Source organism: Lactuca sativa, chromosome 7, assembly GCF_002870075.4.
Source record: "Lactuca sativa cultivar Salinas chromosome 7, Lsat_Salinas_v11, whole genome shotgun sequence".
NCBI classification, from domain to species: Eukaryota; Viridiplantae; Streptophyta; class Magnoliopsida; order Asterales; family Asteraceae; genus Lactuca; species Lactuca sativa.
Window position 1 is genome coordinate 21,760,156 of NC_056629.2, and position 23,300 is coordinate 21,783,455.

Genomic DNA, 23,300 nt, shown 5'->3' on the forward strand with positions numbered 1-23,300 from the left:
TTCTTTCAGTTTTGGTCTGTTCGGTCAGAAATCGGACCGATTTACATCCCTATTTTGTTAATGCAGCCTTCTTGTCAAGTGTCCCATTTTGTTGAAGACTCTCATGTTTATGCAACTAATCTCTATCTTCTATACATAAATTCCATGTTTGGTGGTGCTCGCCATAGAGAACCAGTAAGGAAGGCACTCTCAAAGTAATTGTTTTTTTTTTCAAGACCGAGATATAAGAAAAAAAATACATAAAAGAAAGCACTAATGCTCTCATAATTTTATTGATTTTAGTCACTTAATTATTTTATGTATGGAATTAATCCTAGATTACTGTTTTTACATAACCAAATTAGGATCGGGTTGTTCAAATTTGGGATAAAGTTTTCTTTTGTAATTTTTGATCTTGATTTCATTGTGGTTAGGGTATTGATCATGCAATTTGGTTCATGGGTCTAGACCTATAAACTATACCTAGATTGGGGTTGAGACCATGTGACAGGGATACTTCCAAATTCAAAAAACTAGCCGTTGTGTAAATTTAGGTGTTTGCCTCTTCTTTACCTTCTTTCTAAAAGTCGGGTAAGAGCTTTAAGACGAATTCTTTTAATTTTTAAAGACCTTTCTATGAGTTGATACTTAACAAATTTGCCATATACCTAGTGACACCTCTTAATTGTGTCTTACCCAATTGGCTATTGCTAGTTATGTTGGGGCCTTTGAGCCGAAAAGAGGTGGCCTTTGGGCCGGGCAATAACCTTCCCCAACTAGAAATCTGGGCTGGGCCGTGTCCGCGCCAAATTGTGCAGCTCTAATTATATATTATATATAATTTTATATTTATATGTCGGTATGTCAGTCCTAGTTCCACAGTCATCAATAGAAATCTAGCTATACCACCGACCACTCTAGATTCTCGCCAAGAAGCTCCCTTTCTTTCCCACTGCGAGCATCAAACATTTCATCTGCAAATACGTATGATCATCTTCACTAAATCTCTATAATTTCTGTTTATGAATCGAATTCGGCCGTGTATATGATAACATTCTCTTGACTCGGTTTCAAATCGCTAATGTTTCTCCATTCCCCCCTGAATTTAATTGTAATTTCAGGAAACCAGTACCTGTTTAGCAATTCAGGAAACTAAATATGAAACTGGGTCATTTGTTTTAGAACATTATGCAATTGGCTATTTATGTAGTAAGTTTAGTTGTTACTATATCTGGCTAAATCGTTCACAACAGTAATGTTCTAGGGTTTTACCTGGTTTATAAAGGATTAGCATTTTGAAGCGATTTCTCTTTGGTCATTTTGAGCAATATGAAAAAGTTTGATTAAAAGGGTTTCCAACTTCTGCTATGCTAACCCGTTGATTACTGATCCTAATACACTTGATCAAAGATTCACCATATTAACCTAGAATCTAACTGCTTCAATCCTTCATCGTTATCATAGATTTGAGCTCGAAAACATTCAGAAATCCATGGATAGCCATTTGAAGAAATTGTTCACAAGATATAATGAACAATTTGGTTCAGGCCCTGGACTTGGTACAGGATCAGGAACTTGTTTGATGAACATCGACAACATTTCTCCTTCTTTCATCAAATCCCTTTACAAAGCTGCAGCATCTTTATACAGAACAGATCCATGGAAGCGATTTCAACCCGATCATCTTTTCGGTCTTAAAGTAGGAAAAGATTCAGATTGGCCAGGAAAGAAGCAGCTCTTCCCTTGTGTACAATTCATAGGCGGAAATGGTGGAGATTTAGCAGTATACATGTTCAGATCAGAATCCGATGCAAAAAAAATGACAGGTTCTCGAGAAACAATCCGTGTCCCAAATCTTGAGATCATGAGAGCAACATATGAAGTCGAATCATTAATGCTTCCTTCACATAAAAAAATGATCAAATCTTTGTGTTTAGAGATTTCAGGTGACAATCGTTACCCTGTTTTTGACATTTGTCGTTGCAATTCATCCGGTGAGCTTCAATGCAGAAACCCCACAATCGAAGAGCTTCGTTTCTTCTATGGAGTCATGAAATCCATTTCTTTAGTTCATTCTTTGCTTCAAGAAGATTACACCACCCCAAAATGGTCAAAATCCATTCGCTTTGACCCGTTTATTGAAACCGTTGATGTACAGTTTCCTTCTGAAATGTCAAAAAGTAACAATCTTGTTGCAGTTACAATCTCACACCCGCCAGGTCATGGATACACCGAAAAAGTCAACTCAAATCCCGGGTCAACCCAGTCAACCCCTACTAAAAAACCCGAAAAGGTCAACTCAAATCTCGATTTAAGACGTTGTGCACAATGTGATAAAGAAGTTCCAGGTGATCAAATCACAATTTGTGACCATTGCAAAGGTGTAATCTATTGCGATTCCTTTTGTCAAAAGCAACACTGGAAGGAATCACATAAAGCTGAATGTGGGCTTTATAAAGCGATGATGGAACGAGAAGAGGAACTAGCGATTCCGGCCTTCACATTCCCGTGTTCCAATTCCGACATTCACCAATGTAAATACCTCGAAACGATCGGTGTCCATCGAAAAGGTATGTGGAGACGAAAATGCCCTTGTTTTTCTCACTGTCCTTTCGGTTCACTCCCTACAACAGACCAAATTCAAGATTCTTGGGGAGGGTTAAATGACGACGAATACCCTCATGAAAAATCAAAGTCAAAGTCAAAGTCAAACCCGGTAATTATCTCGGGCTGGCCCGAGTATTACAACCTCCGGTCACTTCCTATATCGAGCCCGGTTGCTCATATTCTTTCCCACCCATTAACCGTTTACTACATACTAACAACTTTAAGTATCACTTCCAAGAATCTTTTACTCAAGGGTAAAGACGTCATTTTACACTACATCGGACCCGAAGAGGAGCTCGATTGTTTGCCGGCCTTTTCAGAAATAGATTCTACACTAAACGGGCCGGGGAATTTACAGATAGTTATGATCGGGCCGAAGGTACCGAGTACATTATCGGGGTTGACTTTTCAAACCGGGACCCACATGCGTGTGAATATGGTAAAGGGTATTTACCAAGAGGAAGTGTCTTTTTTACCTCGGCCTGATTTGGTTGTAGGTTTAAACTGTGGATTTGAGAGTAATTCTAGTTGGTTTGGGGCTCTTGAGGTGGTAAAATCCAAGGATTTACCGGGTTTTTTTACCGATCAGTCGGAGGTTTTATGTGGAAAGGCGAAACAAGTTATTAGGGGTGCGGGATTGCATATCACGCACCCTGTTACACCTAATCCTTTTCGGTCTCCCGTGAGGAATTTCGGTGTATCGAGTAATCTTCCTTCGTATAGTAATGGGTTTGTGTTTGGAGTTAATACTTAAAGAGGTGTTACAAAATGGTATTAAAATAGCAATAAATTTTATGGTTGTTTAAAGTTGATTCAGAAGTTATTTGGACTGGTTTATAATTTTGGATTATGTGAACATGATAAAATGTGTGGCATAATTATTTGTTAAATAGCTAGTTTTTAGTTTACCTTTTTTAATAAAAGACATATTCTAATGATTTTTGTGAGGTTTATATGTAGTTGGTTGTGGAACAACTTTTATTAGTTCTTTTGGAAAGGTTTTTAAAAAAATGGAATTTTTATTTCCAGTTTTCAATGAAAAAGTTAGAAAACATGTTTCATTAGTCATTTTTGAGTTTTTTATTTTATAGTTTAGATAATTAGAAAACGTATTGGTTAGAACTGACAGGGTGGGGTGGAGTTGGTGTAAGCAGCGTGGGTGGGTGCGGTTAGAAGGGGTTGACAATGATGAGTAGGGTAGGTAGGGTGGTGGGTAGGGTTAGAGTGGGTTGATAGGGATGAATAGGGTAAGTAGGTAGGTAGGGTGTTGTGGGATAGGTGTGGATGCAGTGGAGCCAGAAACTTTTGTAATGTTAGCACGGAAAAATTCTCGATAAAGATAACAATATATTTATTTTAAATCACAATTTTATTAGATATAACAAATTAGCACACAAATTTTACATTTTGAAGTAGACATCTTTTTCGAAAGCACTACATCGCTCATTTGATGTTAATATTGGTCGAGGGATTTATAGAAATTTCTATTCGTGATTAAAGTAAAATGACTATATTATTATTTTTTTAATTTTTTTTTGTAATATTATTATATTTATTTGAGGTAAAAGGTCACCAGTGTTGATCTTGTTCCATCAAAATAATTTTATGCTTTTAGGTGTTGTATAAAAAAATTTAAGCATTTAGAGCAAATCTAATTTGGTGATGCTTGAGTTAGAAAATACATGATTAAGCAACAAAGGAACCAGATGCAAAACAGAATATTTTTAAACTTGTTGACAATTTTTTTGCACGCCCCATTGGATTTTGGTTCACTAAAATTATATACAATAATATATTAGTATAAAATATAATAAGTATGCAATTTTCAAATAAAATATGAAAAATAATATATAATATAATAAGTATAAATTAGCTTGCTATTACATGCATTTGGTCCATTTATTACAGAAATGGTCCCTGTTTATTTACAATTACAGAAATAGTCCCTTTGTTCAAATTTATTTTTTAAATGGTAAACAAAACTGATAGTAGGATGCTATATATGATGGTATGATGCTATAAGTGTACAATAATAGAAAGTATGTTGATACTATTAAACAACATAAATGAAAAGTAAAACGTTATAAAATTAAGTAGACATTATATTAAAGTCAACTTATAAATGAAAGTTGTTAGTATATAACTATATTACCGGAATGATCAGTGTATAACATTTTTTGCATTACTGGTCCGTGTTAGGTATATTACAGTAATGGTCCCTATAATATTTTTTTTTGCATGAACGGTCCCTGGTACTGTTAAGTTTACACGAAAATGTTATTTTTCTTCTTTTACACAAAAAGTGGACCGATACTGTTTTGTTAAAATGAAAATATTACAAAAGCATCAAATAAGTACAAACTTTCCATTATAAAAGTTAAAACTTAATGGGACCAAAATTACAAAAAACACACATACTCGAAACCAAACTAATAAAACAGATACATACACACAAAAAACACAATGAAAAACAAACATATTCAAACGAAGGAAAACAAACACATACACATAACACACAAACACAACACTAAACATACACACACACTAACATACATTATGCATAATTATGTTTTGGATTGAGAAACGTAGCAGATTGCATAAAGAAAAAACGAAAAGAATTAATAATCATAAAAGATAGAAAACTAACCTGATGTTTTTTTCATTTATCTTTTTTTTTTTTTGGTTTATATAATATTGATTATAAGTTTATAGCTTAGTTATCCAAAAAAAGATAATAAAAAAACTAATGAACACAGAAAAATTCAATGATTACCTAATTTTTATTTTGATTCTTGTAGGCCTTCTTCTTGAAGTGTTGCAAAGGAATAAGTCAAAAGATTTTGATTGTAGTTGAATTGTTTTCAAAACGTGGACTGATTTTATGGGATATAATTTCCACTTAAACCGGATAGGAAGGTATTCTCCAAAATTATAGGGATAGCGATTAGGAGGTTTCAAATTAGATTACCGGAAATTAGCAATTAATAGTTGGATTTGATTAAAGCATTTATGTCAACTAAATTAAAAAAATCGACACATGGCATTATGGTGCATAAAAAAAAAAAAAGCTATGTGTCAACTAAAAGGTTTGTTTTATTAAAATGGGGAGGATTTATTTATTTTATTTTATACATATCATAAAACTAACTTATCTTCTGTTGGGAAAAAGGAAAAAGATTACCGGTACTTATGTTTATGTTGTTACTTTTATGCCTTGAATAAAGATATAGTAATGACTTAATGAGAGCTTTTTATATCCAACAATCTATGTCATATTTTAGGGGTAATAATGTGATTTCACCTCAAAAATATCTCAACCAGAACCTGAAATTCATTGATAGATGAATAAAGAAACAATTTCTTGAATGGATAGGGTTTTGTTATATCCACCAAAATTCCAAAACTCCAATCATTTTGAAAGTGCTTCCAAACCCACCACCACCCAATTTGTTGCTCTATAATTCGACAAACCAACCTCTCTCTCTTCATTCTTCCTTTCTGCTTTTGATTCAATTATCATCCATAATTATCAAATCTTGGTTTTTTTACCAAGAAATTTACTGCAAAAAAGGAAGAAGAAAAAATGGAGTTTTCAACATTTCCCCCTTCTTGGCACTCCTTTTTCACCTCCCCTCTCCTCTTTCCATACCAATTCATCCCGGGAAACTACGTTCATTGGACCGAAACCCCGGAATCCCACATTTACTCTGCGGATATCCCCGGTATCCTTGTTTTTCTTCCTATTATTTACAACAAGATTAAATGCTTTTTAGAAGCAAATGATTTGTTTACCTATGGGTTTTTTCCTTCCTGGATTGTATACTTACATAAAGTAAAGTTTCAATTCCAATGTGAATGTGAATTGAATTGCTCTTTTGTTGGTATCTTATACAAATTCCAATGTGAATTGGGTTTTTGCTGGGCTCTTATGCTAGCCATTTAACAAGTTAATGAGTTAAATTCTTGTAATTGGGCTACCAAGACAGTCACTTTTACAGATGATTTGCATGATATTCCAATCTAGCTCAACGATCGTTGCAAAAATAACCATTTTACATAAATGGTATTAACTTGGGTAAATGATTAGAGATAACATAAATTGGTTGGTTTACCTATTATGAGTTTCTTGACATTATAACCTTGAATAAATGGTTAAAATATGTATGGTTTTTAGGAGGGGTTCCTTTTTGCAAATAGTCATGATTTGTTGGTTTTCTTTTTTGTTGCAGGGGTTAAGAAGGAGGAAATATGTGTGGAAGTTGAGGACTCAAGGTACCTAATTATCCGTACAGAATCTGCTGACGATACGGTGATGACACCTGGCGGTCGTACTTTTATGAAAAAATTCAGGTTGCCAGATACAATTGATGTCAACGGGATTTCTGCTTGTTATGAGAACGGGGTGTTAACGGTAACTGTTCCAAGATCTTTTGTCAGAAGGGGGTTTTATATCGAACCAGCTGATCTGCCTCAACACACTGAAGTTCTTGCTAGAGCTGCTTGAACCCTTAAAACTTCCAATAATAAAAGATTATCATGTCATAATATATTTCATATTTAAATTTGGTATTATTAAGGTTATTATAGGCGTCGTTGTTTTGGGGAAATATGGTTGATTCTGTTGGTGTAAAAATATATGTTTAGATGTAGGGTTCATTTGATTGGTATAATTTGGTAAAAAATCAATCATGTTATGCAATAATAATTCTTCATCTAACATAAAAACCGTCTTCATTTACACATTAAATGTGATGTTTTGAATTGCTTACTTTTTAATAGTTTTTACTCTTTTAAAATGCGTTTTATTCCTTGAATATAGTTGGTTTTTCCTTATGCAATTTTGATATTTATTTGATGATTTGTAATGTTTTTCGTTTTGTTGTAAATATTATAACTTTGGGATCAAAATTCAAAATTCAGCTGCACTTAATGACTAAAAATAATTTTTTTTTTTTGGAACAGATACTGAAAATGTTACAAGAATCTCATATAAGGACAAAAATTGCAAAAAACAATTATATTTATTAACTATTAGTATAATTTACTCATTTTTATTTATTAGCATAGATTAAGAAAAAATATATTTAGATTAAGATTATGCAAACATTAAATTGATAAGTTGTTTTTGAGTGTTCAAAATACTCAGCTTATGCAATGCCAAACACATCAATGATCATTATAAATTGATACGCAATCAAAAGCATTCAACCTAAAAAACCCTAAAAGCTTCATTCATTTACTCAACACAAATTCTAAGTTGATATATACACCAATCTAGATCTCTTGCAAGAAAACAAGACATTCAAAAATAAAAGTAGAAAAAGAAAACCAAAATATGCTTCCAAGTTGGAATCGATCTCAGCCATTGGTTATCAGCTTCAAGATCTGAACAGCTTCTTTCAGTCTTCTGCCCGTTTGTTCCTTTGCTGGTAGGGTTTGAGGGTTCCTGCATATACCACCAAATTTTTACATTGTTTACAAGAAAAAAAAAAAAAAAAAAAAAAAAAACATAGGTGTGAAGCAAAAGATTTGAAGCATATTTACCTCTTTTCATTGCCTGCTTTCCTTTTAAGATCTTCAACAAGATTATACAATCTCTTAACTAAAGCATGTGAAGCACCTAATCTTTCAACCCCATTCTTATTCAAACATATATTCCTTAAAACATCTCCTGCAACAAAGTACGCATCTTCTTTGTTTCTGTAACAACAAAATAAAAATAAAATATTATAAAACAGGACGAAAAAACCAAGTCACAACAAAAAGCAAAAAGCTGTAAAAAAAAACGAGTTTACAGACCGTATAAATTCCCAAAAAATTGTTTCGATGGATCCAGGAGCATCAATGAGGGGTTGAGTCAAATGAGGATGACATGTCAGGTTTCTAAAAGTGGAAAGTGTGTATCTTAAAACCTCCTGCTCAGCAATGCTACGACTAATGGATCGAATAAGTACAAGGAGTGTGTCAATGGCCCCTGCAGCCACAAGCTCCTCACAGCATTTTTTAGAGTGTTTTGTAGCCATATCTGTCAAAAAGTAAAGACATTACTATTATGGGTAAAAAAAAATAATAATTATAATTTGTCCTATAAATGAATGTAATGATTATTATTACCAAGAGTTGCACAAATATGAAGGATGCCACTGAGACTGTTGGTGTTTTTAAGTTGTGAAAGGGCTGCAATAAGCCTGTTTATAATCCGCATTCCATCATCCACATTTGCAGCTGATTTTTGTACTCTTAATCGTATATCTGATACCTTTTCTCTTGAATGTTTCCTCTCAATATACCCTTTCCAATACGACTGCAAACAAAACACATCTCACATTTTATTTTACATTTCTTCTTCTTCTTCTTCAACAGAACAAATATTTCAATTTTTTGTGAAGTTACTCACTTGGATGACTGCAATATGATGCCTTCTTTGAGCTGTTGTTCTTCTAGAAATCCATCCTCTAACATTAGATTGGATAAGAATTGCTGATTTTGTTCTTCTTCTTGTTTTCGATAGTAATATCCCCCGCCACCATTTCTGCAACTTTGTAGCAGAATCTTTATACCTCTTAACTTGTTGATGGCTATTGGTGTCATTATTACAACCTGTTTTAAACATCAAATATATGTTATAAAAACAAATGGGACCCACGAGACAAAAATGGTAAGTGATTGAAACAAACAAAAACTTACCTAAGAGCTTCTTTATGGTAATGCATTCCCTCACAAATTGTTGGATTACAATAGCAGCATTCTTATCACACTTGAAAGCCTTGAAACTTTTAAAACATCGAAAAGCACATTGAATCCTCTTTGCAGCTGATTTTTGTAACAAAAACTCTCTTCTCATCAACCAACCACGCCAAAAGCTCTAAAAATTAGAAAAAAAATTAGACATGTCATGATCTTTACAAAAGAAAAAAAAAAGCAAGAAAATCAATTTCTTCCTCATCAATTTCATTTTGAAAAATGAAAGAATTTTAGAATTATAAAGTTGCACACTTGCATGATGAAATGTGTGTGAACTTTCTTTAAGCACTTATAAGTGCGGAGTTTTTATGTGTTCATAAGTGTAATAAAGATTGTTTTTTTTTGTTTTTGTATATCTTTTCCAAAGGTTATCAAAAGTCTTACTTGGATAAGCATAATGTAGGATCTATGTCTACATGCTATTCTACGAGCAATCCATCCTCGTGTACATGACTGAATAATGACTGCTGACTCGATTTCAAGTTCATAGTTCTTAAATTCCCTCAAACATTTTAAAGACCGATATACCCTTTGTACTTTAATAACTGCTTGTTTTGTTTTCAAGAAACTGTTTCTTGAAACCCATCCACGATAATGACTTTGAATTCTTGTTGCTGCTTGCTTTTGATTCAAGAAATTCTTCCTCGATAACATTCCATGATAATGGCTTTGAATTTTTATTGTTGCTTCCTTCTGATTCAAGAAACTCTTCCTCAACTGCAATCCACGATAATAACTTTGTATTTTTATTGTAGCCTGCTTGTGATTCAAGAAACTCTTCCTCAATAACATTCCATGATAATGACTTTGAATCTTTGTTATTGCTTGCTTCTGATTCAAGAAACTCTTTCTTGATATAAATCCACGATAATGACTTTGAATTCTTGTTGCAGCTTGCTTGTGATTCAAGAAACTCTTCCTCAATAACATCCCACGATAATGACTTTGAATTCTTGTTGCAGCTTGCTTGTGATTCAAGAAACTCTTTCTTGATATAAATCCACGATAATGACTTTGAATTTTCATTGCAGCTTGCTTTTGATACAAGAAACTGTTCTTTAACATCCAACAACGATAAAAAGCTTGAATTTGCATAGCAGCTTGCTTGTGATTCAAGAATTTCTTTTTTAACATCCAACAACGATAAAAAGCTTGAATTTTTGTTGCAGCTTGCTTCTGATTCAAGAAACTCTTTCTTGATACAAATCCACGATAATGACTTTGAATGTTCATTGCAGCTTGTTTGTGATTCAAGAAACTCTTCTTTAGCATCCAACAACGATAACAAGCTTGAATTTTGGTTGCAGCTTGCTTGTGACTCAAGAAACTCTGCTTTAACATCCAACAACGATAACAAGCTTGAATCTTTGTTGCAGCTTGCTTGTAATTCAAGAAACTCTTTCTTAACATCCAACCACGATAATAAGTCTGAATCAGAGTTGCAGCTGATTGCCTTTGATTATGGATAGAGCTGTTTACATGCTTTCTCCAAGCCACCTGAATTCTTAATGCAGCCTTTTCTTGATTACATTTGGTATTATTTTGTTGGCTTACAATCAAAGCTCTTTCTTGAATAAATTTGGTGTAAACTGGCTTCACATTGACATTACTGTTATGCTGAGCCATTTCTTTCCACCAAGACATGATAGCCTTGAACTTTCTCCCATTGTCTAAACAAAAAGTTAATAGTAAAAATAACTTGTCATTAGTCAATCAAGAAAACCAAAAAGCAATCAACTTTAATAAAAAAAATTAAATCAAAACTTGAACCTTCAATGTGGTTCTGACTTGTTTCTTCATGATTTCCAGGAAGTCTATCTCGCCTGATACATTTTCTCTCTGAATTTTGATTGTGTCCTAAGAGCTTATGAAAGTTTATCTGTTGCTGGTATACAAAGAAAAAAGAATGTGTTATCCAAATTATTTCAAGTTACCCTTTAAGGGGTAGTTTGGGCATTACCAAATTTCTCTTCACAATTAGTTGGGATGAGAGGAAAACCAACAGGATGATCACACCCCTGTCACTACAAGCTCCTTTGTATTCAAGTATATCACTAACTTGCAGAATCTGAAAATGAAAATATATATATATATATATATATATATATATATATATATATATATATATATATATATATATATATATATATATATATCACCAATTCTCTCAAATATTTTTTTAAACATCATTTATCAAGACAACACTTAATGGGAAGAAGGAAAAAAGCACATTGTCTTTAATGTTGAACAATTAGCATACCTCTGGGAAATTTCCCAAAAGTGTTGTCAACTTTTGTGATAACAAAAAGTTGTGAACTGCATCCACATAATCCGAAGCTGACATGAGTGACACTTCATTTGTTTCCTTTTGATTCTAAAAAATCAAAAACATATGAAAACTTATTACACAATCATCAAAAAGATGAACAAAAACACAACTTTCACATGTTAAGAATGCATTACCTTGTTAGAAGTAGCATTACAATGTTCTTTTCGGAAATAGTAATCGACTAAACACCACATTGCTTTACCATCAACTAATGTAGCAAAATTATCAACTTTCAAATCATAATTTTCACAAACTGCCTACAAAATGAGAAGCATAAAAGTTGTCAGGAGTCATCATTCAAAATTCAATGATACAACTACTTGATGCAATTACACTTATTAGAAAACAATGCAACCTTAATCCACTCAAGAAGCATCTGCAATGAACTAGAGCTTTCCGGAAGCATCTGCAAAGATACAAAGAAGAGTTATAGCCTATATTTTGTTCGTGCCAAAATGCATAAATTACACCTTTTTTTTTTTGCAAGAATGAGTGACTTTGAAAAAAGAAAGTGCCAAATATAATGGTTTAGATTTACATTTTTACAATTTATATGCAACAAAAAATGTTAGAGATAAAGTATGAAAGTTCAATAAGTCAGATAAAAATGCATACCTCTTCAAGTCCACGGATTTTGGTGATTTCATCTGATACAAGCTTGTTGTTGATCAAAAGTGGCAACTGCAATTTAAAGTAGAAAAATCCAACTAAATATATGAAACTATCATATTCTTTACAAATGCATTAAGAAGACACTTGCTAACATGTTGACTAAAGTATATAAGATTTGAACTAAACCTGTAAATGAACAAAGATGTTCCATAGCAATGAGATTATGAGCTCCTTATCCCCATTAACAATATCTTCTGTTATAATCTCAACTCCATCTTCATCACATAATGGAACACCAATATTTTTCAGATAATTTAGAGAAATCTCACAATTTGCAAAGTTCTTCTTTCGATCATCTGATGGAACAACCACTTTCTGCCAAACAAGAAACAGAAGTAAGATAGAAATCATAGAAAATCAAACTCTTTTGACATTTTTAATTTAAATAAGCAAACCTTAAGAATAGAAGGGTCATGCTGCAAGAGCTGAATGACTCTACAAAGAAGAACTCCATTTTGAAGATCGTTAAAAAGATCAGTCACTTTAAACACATATTTGACAAGAGGATTCTGCAAGATGTAAACACAAAACATGAGCATGATACATAAACACTGAAAGCAGATACTAGCAATGAAGAAATGAAGATAAAAAAAGACATAAAGTGCTCTTCACTTTCATCACCTAGTATGAAGATGTTATTGTGGGTCCCATTAACTAGACAAGGAGAACTGAGATGGGACCCACAATAAGAATAAGAAAAAGACAACAAAATATGATGTAATCAAAATGAGCTACACACCTGTCGATAAGAAACCTTGTAGCCTATAATCATGAGGTGTGTAAGAAGATTACCAACTCCATGCATAACATCTGGTGATAAAAACTCTACACATGCCAAAAGAACAAATATCCAAACAATAAGTTGTTACCATTTTTAAACTATCAAGAAAGAGATAAAGATAAATAATCTTCTTTTTACCAGAAATCACTTCACTGCTTGATTTGATAGTAGCTCGTGATGTGAACAACAATGGTGACCCTCCATCAACTCCATCTATTCCATAACTAATAGGCAAGCTACTCTGAGATTTAGCTCGATCAAGTATGATTACAAGCAATAAAAACTTCTTCAATATAACACTCCCTAGTTTCTCATAATAACCTGGTCTATACAAACCTTCAACCAGTTTGTTATAGATGTAGGCTTTTGCAAGTCCAGAATGTGAAAAGAACAATTTCTCAGCAACCATTTTCAGAAAAGATATTTCTTGATCATAATTCATTTCTGTGTTTGGATTTGGTAACAAAGATTCGCCACCAAAGATGATGTAAAGCCCAATCCTTAACCAAACAGGGTTATAACACATTAAGATCTTCAATGCATTCTCCTTCATTCCAACATCAGTAACTATTGGGCAGTGAGCCTTCATCTTTAGCCTTCCTTCATCAATATTCTGAGAAAGAAAACAATGTTATTTAGTATCATAATAGTTAATAATCTAGAACTAACAATAAGCCCACAGATAACTACAGACATACCTTTGTTACATGAGTCATGACATCAAAAATCTCCTTGCAACTAGTGAGACTCAAGTAAAATGACATTCTCTCTTTCATGTCATCCAAACTACAAACATCTTCAAGGGAAACCTGCAAGCGTGCATGTATGGAACTTGAAAAGTTGTTTTCCACTTCACCCTTATGAATCCACAGCGTATCTTTCCTACGCTTGGGTCCACGCCACGCTCGATCAACCCCAATTCCATCATGACAGACGCTGTCTCTTTTTCCACCGGAAAACACCATGGATGACCCATCAGAAGAGTCTTCACCGGTGAACCTTGATACATCGACTCCACAAGACCTGTATTTTTTAATAATAAGTTTCACCCGAATTTTAAGAAAAAAGATGGAAAACATTGTTTGGTTTTGAAAATAACATGTACGAACTTGATAACATTGTTGATAAGCTTTAAATTGAAGTAAATAAGTGATCTTGTTTCCAAACCTGGGGTTTTCGAACAGGAAATTGAGCCAAACAGTAAGAGATTTTGCCAACGACTTCAGTGACTTCTCTTTGTCTGTTTGTGTTTTCCTTGATGACTTTGATTGCTCTAGTTCCACCGCTTTGAGTTTTTGAGCAGCAAGTGAATACCTAGGGCGGCGTCGAACGGTAGAATGTGATGATTTGGGTGTTTGTTTAGAAGCAGTAAAGAACTGAGGACAAGGAGATTCGAAGTTCAAACTAGGGTTTGCTTGAGATTGGCGTCGTGGTTTGGGAGTTTTTAAATTCGAAATGTCACGGAGTAAAAAAGAAGATGATGAATGTGGTAATGGTGAAGATGGGATTTCAAGTTTTTGTTGTTGGGTTTGCTGTTTTGGTTCCATTTCTGAGACTGGATCCGGGTTTCTTGATTTTCCGGCGAGTTTGTGTCGGAAATTGGGTGATATGGTACCAGACAGTAGGAGGTAAAAGATGAGATTTGAATTTCAAAATGGGGTTGTCATGGTTGTAATGGGGAGGACCGGAGAATACATCAAAATAAAGGGTAACTTTACTTTTAGAAATCATAAAGTTTTTAAATGTTAGAAGTCATATTGTTTGTGATTTGTTTTATTATTTATGAACGGTCAATTAATTTAATATTAGCTTCATCTAAAAATCTACTCCAATAAAAAGAAGGTTTTTTTTTTGTCACGTCTCCTCTTCTTTTTCATTTGGATATATGATATTTTCTAAAAATTTTAAATTATCTATTTTCCACTTGTATTTTCATTTTATTAAATTAAAATTTCACATTTAATATGTAAGATAATATATATATATATATAGGGTTAGGTTATTTTGTTTTCATTATCTATTGTGTGCATGTATGATTGATTCTGGACCAATCATTTTAGTTATTTTAAGAAAGTAATTAATGCATATTCAGCATTTAATATGCATTAATTATTTTCTTAAAATAACTAAAATGATTGGTCCAGAATCAATCATGCATGCACACAATACAGAATCAATATATTATCTTATATATTACTTTCTTAAAATAACTAAAATTATTGGTCCAGAATCAATCATACATGCACACAATAGATAGTGAAAACAAAATAAACTAAACATATATATATATATATATATATATATATATACACACACACACAGAGGTGGGTTCAATTGAGAAAATAAAAAAGGTTAAGAATGGGGGAATCATTCTCAACCACTCGTTTAATTAGCCTCTAAACATAAAAGACACGGTGGCAAACTTGTAAATATGATATAATAGCCTTCAATCACAAATACGAACAGTTGAAATTCATGCGTTTTTTGCTCTTTCAATCGAACCTTCAATTCTATTTGAATACGAACATATTTTCAATATCTACGATTAATTATACTCCCAGCATCATTAGAACATCATCGATAATCAACAAAAAAATCAATTCGTATCATTCATTCAACATCGTTCATCAAATAAAACATCGAAATTAAGGTTATAAAAAGATCAAATCCTTTTTGTTAGAAATTTTCATATATTTCTCTACCAATCTACTATTTTGTAAGATTTAAGCAGTCAAAGTATCATATTTATCACATTTTTAAAAAAGTTAACTTGTATGCACTCCAACTGTTTGATGAAATGCATAAACTAAATTACCACGTTATATTCACATATGAATATGTTTTCTCACCTGAATCAATATGTGATTGTTAAAACACAAAACAAGTATGTATGTTATTCATATGTGAATAACATATAAAAAAATTATATATTTCTGAAAACACATTGTAATATTCATATATGAATATACTGTGCAATATTCACATATGAATATACCAACTATTATTCATAAGTGAATATACGATCTAATATTCACAAGTGAATATACTATGTATTATGTTCATGTGATATATCATGTAATACTATATAATATTCACATATGAAAATATCATATAATATTTATAAGTGAATATACCATCTAACATTCACAAGTGAATATACTATGTAAATATGAGTATACTATGTTTAGTTTATGCTATATTTCATATATGAATGATACTTAAATTGTAAAAAAAAAATTAATCATAATTTTATTCATAAGTGAATAACGAATGTACTGTAGTAAAAACCGGATTCATTTTTATTCACTTATGAATAACGATAGCTGAAAATATAAAAAAAAATAACTTTTTTATTTTATCTTAAAACTATATCAATATTGATGTCTATTTGTAGAGAATAAAAAATCATGAATTTTGGTATATTTAAAATCATTTTTCGAAAAAAATAGCTTCTTAAAAATTAAAATAAAAAAACGAAAAAACTATGTTTTTGTATATATTAAGGTAATGTTTAGCATAATTTAAGGAAACATGTTTTGTTGGAAAACACATGTACATTCCTTTCCCATTTCCGCTGGTACGTTGGAGACTTTTGCGGCAAAAATAAATGATTGACTGAGAATAATTCCCCCATTCTCAACCTTTTTTTTCTCAATTGAACCCTCCTATATATATATATATATATATATATATATATATATATATATATATATATATATATATATATATATATATATATATATATAGGTTCAGGTTCATTTGAGACCATTCTAATTTTGTGAGACCGTGAGACCAAATCTAAAAATAATTTTAAAATTCAGAATAAATGAAAAAATCCAAAAATTCTTTTTTTTGAATATTATTTTCGGAATATGAATTAACTAAAAAAAATATAAAAAAGTTCCCGTTTTTTTTTTTGAAAAATACGTGAAATATTCTAAATAGAATATTACACTGTACATATTCTAAAAATAATTTTAAAATGCAAAATAAATGGGAAAATCAAAAAATTCTATTTTTAAATATTATTTTCGGAACTTGAATTAACTAAAAAAATAAAAAAAAATGCGTCTCACGGTCTCACAAAATTAGGCCGTCTCACATGAACCTAACCCTATATATATATATATATATATATATATATATATATATATATATATATATATATATATATATATATATATATGTATATATATATATATATATATATATATATATACCTACCTAATAAAAGAGTAGCACATTTGTCACATGTCAATCAATTAGAGCTTCACATTAATTATTTGTCACTTGTCATTCTAAGGTTTTTCCTCATAAATTAAATTTCCACTAATTCACTCCTCCATTTTACACATATCAAACACGTCAACAAAAAAAAATTATTTATAATATCTATTGCCTAATTTATTAAATTATTAATTTTTTTTTATCATAGCTCAATAATTACCTTATAATTTAATTAAAATTATTTTTACCTTTCTAATCCATGGTGCCCACGGGTTATAAACTAGTATATATATATATATATATATATATATATATATATATATATATATATATATATATATATATATATATATATATATTAGAAATGGTTTATATATGAAATGTATTCAATACATTAAAGCCTCACTAATTTTAATAATTCAAAAAATTTCTCATCTACCTCCTCTAATAAACAAAACCTATAATTGGCCACATGTCCCCTTTCTACAATGCATACTTGCCACGTGTCATGTATTCATTTAAATCCTATTTTCTAAATTTTCTAAATTTAATAAATTTTATAAAACACAACAAATATTAAAAAAAACCGTATAAACTGCATAAGTTTAGGAGAAAACCCGATTTTTTTTCATCTTTATCATTTTCTGATCATATAAACATTCAAATTCAAATTTCAAATAAAAAAATCCATGTTGTTTTGGAAACAATATCAATTTACGTTCAATTTCATGCACTGCATATCTTATCTTATTTTGACTGTTTTGAATATTTATATGAATCCCAAAAAATCAGGAATTCCAATTTACTCATATATTAACTCCGTTTATATTCTGCATTCTTGTCTTCAACATCCATTCTCATCTTCAGTATTACGATTTCTGCATCTGCATTCTGCACGTTGTTGACATAACAAATCTGGTGAGTTCATCATCATAACTGAAAATATAAAACCATTTTGTGAAAATATATTAAAACCAATGCAGCTATGTTTGCTATTTTTTTTTTAAATTAAATGATTATTCGCAATTTGTGTTTTCATATTATTTGATGTTCTTTGAAGTTTGATCTTCATGTTTTTGTTCGACATAAAATGTTCCCAGGGGTATTATAGTCTTTAATTTACTTTTTTGTTTTTAGTTTTCTTATATATGTTATTTGATTTTGAAAGTTCCAGCACTAAATACCACTCTTGTGTTGGACATTAAATCGTCCCAGGGGTATTTTAGTCTTTAATTTACTTTTTTGTTTTTAGTTTTGTTATATATGCTATTTGATTTTGAAAGTTCCAGCACTAAATATCACTATTGTCCTTTTATTTTTCTTAAAATTGAAACATATTTGTTTTTTTTTTTGTTTTTGTTTTTTTTTTTTTTTTTCATATAATAGCATCCTACTTTTGGGTGACATTTTGAAGGTTCTGTTTGACAGAAAATGGTCCCAGGGGTATTTTAGTCTTTAAATTACTTATTATACTTTATATGTGTTATATCAAGTAAACTATCCCCTGAAAATATCTAAAAGAAAATTCCAGCACTAAATACCACTCTTTTGTTGGACATTGAATCGTCCCAGGGGCATTTTTGTCTTTAATTTACTTTTTTGTTTTTATTTTGAAAGTTCCAACACTAAATATCACTCATGTCCTTTTATTTTTCTTAAAATTGAAACATATTTGTTCTTTTTGTTTTTGTTTATTTTTTTTTTCATATAATAGCATCCTACTTTTGGGTGACATTTTGAAGGTTCTGTTTGATTTTTTTTTTGGCTCTCGGTGTTTATGGCTTTCAGTTTTTATGTAATTGATTTTTTTTGATTTCGTTGTTCATCTCTATATATCAAGTAAACTTATTATATTTTATATATGTTATATATTATTATATATAACATACCGAACAAACAGAAAATCTTTCAGTTTAGTTTGGTGATTTTATGTTATTTTTAAGTTATTTTTATTTTATTATTATTATTATTTTTTGCATATAATAGCATCCTACTTTTTTATTTTGTTTTTTTAGTTTTGTTATATATGTTATTTGTTGTGTTGGACAGAAAATCATCGTAAGGGTATTTTAGTTTTTAATTTACTTTTTTGTTTTCTGTTTTGGCTCTCAGTTTTTATATAAGTGATTGTTTTTTTTAATTTTGTTGTTTATATATCAAATAAACTTATTATTGGTTATATATGCTATTTATTGTGTTGGACATAAAATCGTCCCAGGGGTATTTTACTCTATAATTGACTTATTTGTTTTCTTCTTTGGCTCTCAGTGTTTACATAACTAATTTTTTGTTGAATTTTGTTGTTCATATTTATATATCAAATAAACTTATTATATTCTTATATATGATATTTGTTGTGTTTGTCAGAAAATTGTCTTAGGGGTATATTAGTCTTTAATTAAGTTTTTAGTTTTTTCTTTTGGCTGTCAGTTTTTATATAACTGGGTTTTTTTCATGTTTATATAAAAAGTAAGCTTATTATATATTACATATGCTATTTCTAAATTTTTAGGGGATAAAGTAAATACAAGTTGTAAAATTTATTGTCATTTCATTGACTTTTCAAATTATTTTTACAGATATGGCTACTTCAGAGATTACATTCATAAAAGACATTGACCCAGTCAATTCGGATTTCACTATCAAAGTCAAAGTATTGAAGTTATGGACGCTCAATTCTAAATTTAATGAGAACGAAAAGTACTCCATCGAAATGATTTTATTGGATGAACGGGTATATTCTTATTGTTTTCCAAAAAATATATTGCATTTTACCGTTCATTTTTTATAAATATCTTACATGATTACAATTTGATAATGTTGTCTTCTTTAATGTTTAGGGATCTCTAATTCAAGCTAATGTTTTCCAAAACTTATTTTATAAGTTTGAAAAAAGTCTTCGTAAGGGATCCGTTTATGAATTTACCACCCTATTTGTTGCAAAACACAATCCACATCCCAAATCTACCATCTTTTCTGATCTTCCAAATAAAATAACCTTCATAAGGGAAACAGAACTTAAGGAAAGTCTTAATTTTCCGAAAAATGTTTTTGGATTATCTTTTGTTGATTTTCAGAAAATTAATTCCAAGGTTATCCCAACCCAAAGATCTGTTGGTACGTTTTCATTTATTTAATAAATTCTAATTATTTAATACTTTACCTAACATTATTTAGTAATTTTATATTTATCCACATTGAATTTCATAGATGTTATTGGCGTGGTTGTCTCCCGTACTACTATTATCCCCTCTCAGAAAAAAGACAAGCAAAGAATCCATCTTGAGCTCAAAAACTTGGAGTTAGAAAAATTTCATTTTGAATATTTGTTATTTATTATAATTTTTTATTACCTAATCTATAATTTTGTGTTTTTTTCAGTGGTGTACTACTTAAGGTCACTTTGTGGGGTCATTTTGCCAACAAAGTTTCTGATTATCTTGACACTCATAACACTGATGATTGTGTTGTTATAATTGTGCAGTTTGCAAAAATAAATGATTACAGAGGTTTGTCACATAATAATTGTCAATTTATTTCTTATTATAAATTATAAATATCTTTATAACATTTATTATGTTGTCTATAGGTAATATCGGTGTTGCAAGTTACTATGATGTCACAACTGTCTTCATCAACACTGATATTGATGAAATCAAACAGTTTAGAGAAAAGTTGGTTACTTTCGTTTATGTTTATTTTTTTTAACTTATTGAAAAGTTGGTTACTTTCTTTATAATAAACATTTGTTTTTTTATTATATGACATTATATCATACTATAATATTCTTATAATTAAATATTAATCAGGTTGGCTAAGGATAATGAATCTTCACAATTATCCGGTACCATCAGCTTGATTCGGACAAAACATGTTTCACTCAATGATGATTTCCTAAAAAATAATGAGGTTAAGACAATTTACAAAAGTAAAGAACCTGTCCAGGTAAACCAATTTTTTTGTTTATTTTTTCTTTTGCATATAATAGCATCCTACTTTTTTGTTTTTTTTTTTTATTAGTTTTGTTTTTTCTGGAGGGCAAAATGGGCAGATGGGTTACATTTTCATGGTTGTGTTTGACAGAAAATCGTCCTAAGGATATTCAACTGTTTAATTCACTTTTTTATTATATTTTTTGCCTTTCAGTTTTTATATAAGTGATTTTTTTTTTTTAATTTTGTTGTTCATCTTTATATATCAAATAAACGTATTATAGATTATATATGCTATTTGTTGTGTTGGACAGAAAATCATCCCAGGGGTATTTTAGTCTTTAAATGACTTTTTTGTTTTCTGTTTTGGCTCAGTTTTTATTAAAGTGATTTTTTTTTAAATTTGTTGTTCATGTTTATATATCAAATAAAGTTATTATAGATTATATATGCTATTTGTTGTGTTGGACAGAAAATCATCCCAGGGGTATTTTAGTCTTAAAATGACTTTTTTGTTTTCTGTTTTGGATCAGTTTTTATATAAGTGATTTTTTTTTTAAATTTGTTGTTCATCTTTATATATATGCTATTTGTTGTGTTGGACATAAATTCGTCTCAGAGGTATTTTAGTCTTTAATTTATTTTTTTGTTTTCTGTTTTGTGTTCATTTTTATATATCAAGTAAACTTATTATAATAGCATCCTACTTTCTATACAAACATATATTTATATATTAATGTTTATGTTTCTTAACATCTTTGTTTTTTTTAAGCAGGTTGAAGAGTTCATAATTGTTGGTACTATAATAGGAATCCGCCAAGACAAACCTTGGTGTTACCAAAGTTGTCCCGATTGTCATGTAAAGGCAGTTGAAATTCCGGATTGCAATGAAGATGTGAAACTTTACAAGTGTACAAATGTTGAATGCAACAAGTCTACTAAAGTTCCTATCCCAAGGTTTTTTTTAAAATAATTTTAAATAAAAAATTATGTTTTTCTCTTCTTAATTAAACAATTTGAAATTGTTATAACTTTCTTTTTTAGATACATGATTCCAGTTTGTGTTCAAGACGATTCTGCTTCTACAATCTTAACTATGTTTGATCGGGAAGCATATGGGCTCTTGGGAATTTCAGCCAGAGATTTAGCAGAAAAACATACTAGGGTACATTACCAATACATTTTTAAATTTATTTGTTTTTACCGTTCGACTACAAATGTAATAGTTATTTTTACCATTTTTTCAGCTTGGATTCAGTTTGGGCATATATCCTCCTGAACTCAATTTTTTGAAAAACAAGCATTTAGCTTTTAAAGTTAGTGTCACAAAATACAATGTGAGATTTCAAAATAGTGTCTACACAATCTCAAGGGTAACGGAGGAAAAGCAAATAATCGAGAGTTTGGAGAGAAAGCTACTTCAGCTGCAGGTTATCATTTACTATTATTTGGATTTATTATGCAGATTTAAAATACCAATTACTATTATTTTAAAGTATTTGCACGTATATGACATATAAAACATATATTGTCACATCTATAGCCTGCAACTTTAGAGTCTTTAAACGATGGACCATCCGACTCCAATTCCCAGGAAAAAAAATACTTACCAAGGTATAATTTAACACTAATATAATGCATTATAAGTATACTTCTTCATTTTTTACATAGTATGTTTTCATTTTTTTTTAAGGATTGGGTTTCACATTCGGATGAAAATGTTACACCGTCTACCGGAAATATTTTGACACCAACAAGTTTTGAAAATGTAAAAAGTACTTCGATGAATTTAACACGCAAGTTTGAAGAAGTGTATGATGTGGAACAGTATTCGAATTCGTCATCAACAAAAGCACCGCGTCTTTCAACCGAAACTGGAGAGGGGATCAAGCTTTTGATACCAAAAGTTGAAAAATAACAAGACAAACATTTTTTGAAACATTTTTTGCTTTAGCTTTATTTATAACTTCCCATGAAGTTTTTAATAATTCTTCAAACTTGGTTAATAACTTATTATGACGTTGTACTT

General features: G+C 30.5%; 3 protein-coding genes across 4 annotated transcripts; 2 read left to right on the forward strand and 1 right to left on the reverse strand.

The window, feature by feature from the left end:
- Positions 1-837: 837 nt before the first annotated feature.
- On the forward strand, positions 838-3,476 carry LOC111890932 (uncharacterized). Its single transcript, XM_023887008.3, has 2 exons — positions 838-963; positions 1,444-3,476. The coding sequence occupies exon 2, from the start codon at positions 1,472-1,474 to the stop codon at positions 3,338-3,340; it is 1,869 nt and encodes a 622-aa protein (XP_023742776.1). The 5' UTR covers positions 838-963; positions 1,444-1,471; the 3' UTR covers positions 3,341-3,476.
- Positions 3,477-5,983: 2,507 nt separating this feature from the next.
- Positions 5,984-7,311, forward strand: LOC111890933 (15.4 kDa class V heat shock protein). The gene is made up of 2 exons (XM_023887010.3): positions 5,984-6,308; positions 6,816-7,311. The coding sequence occupies exons 1-2, from the start codon at positions 6,170-6,172 to the stop codon at positions 7,088-7,090; spliced, it is 414 nt and encodes a 137-aa protein (XP_023742778.1). The 5' UTR covers positions 5,984-6,169; the 3' UTR covers positions 7,091-7,311.
- Positions 7,312-7,733: 422 nt separating this feature from the next.
- Positions 7,734-14,821, reverse strand: LOC111891007 (uncharacterized). Of its 2 annotated transcripts, none has more exons than XM_042896349.2 (19): positions 14,280-14,821; positions 13,811-14,135; positions 13,251-13,725; positions 13,071-13,156; positions 12,727-12,840; positions 12,458-12,646; positions 12,275-12,340; positions 12,015-12,065; positions 11,794-11,916; positions 11,591-11,704; positions 11,291-11,398; positions 11,101-11,209; positions 9,715-11,000; positions 9,274-9,451; positions 8,984-9,186; positions 8,701-8,890; positions 8,386-8,611; positions 8,131-8,286; positions 7,734-8,032 (listed from the first exon to the last, which is right to left on the reverse strand). In XM_042896349.2, exons 1-19 carry the CDS (start codon positions 14,657-14,659, stop codon positions 7,945-7,947), a joined length of 4,467 nt encoding a protein of 1,488 aa, XP_042752283.1. In that variant the 5' UTR covers positions 14,660-14,821; the 3' UTR covers positions 7,734-7,944. The 2 variants fall into 2 exon arrangements, with proteins under 2 accessions (XP_042752283.1, XP_023742856.1); XM_023887088.3 differs by having other exon boundaries at positions 11,101-11,215.
- Positions 14,822-23,300: the final 8,479 nt, after the last annotated feature.

Bases quoted from the DNA above. Each gene is read 5' to 3' on its own strand.
- LOC111890932 (XM_023887008.3), top strand. From the start codon at position 1,472: ATGGATAGCCATTTGAAGAAATTGTTCACAAGATATAATGAACAATTT.
- LOC111891007 (XM_023887088.3), bottom strand. From the start codon at position 14,659: ATGGAACCAAAACAGCAAACCCAACAACAAAAACTTGAAATCCCATCT. The intron at 12,341-12,457 runs GTTTAGTTCAAA...TTTAAATTGCAG, and splicing joins ACATCTTTGTTCATTTACAG to TTGCCACTTTTGATCAACAA. The intron at 8,287-8,385 runs GTCTGTAAACTC...TTGTTGTTACAG, and splicing joins ATTTTTTGGGAATTTATACG to AAACAAAGAAGATGCGTACT.
- LOC111890933 (XM_023887010.3), top strand. From the start codon at position 6,170: ATGGAGTTTTCAACATTTCCCCCTTCTTGGCACTCCTTTTTCACCTCC. The intron at 6,309-6,815 runs GTATCCTTGTTT...TTTTTGTTGCAG, and splicing joins TTACTCTGCGGATATCCCCG to GGGTTAAGAAGGAGGAAATA.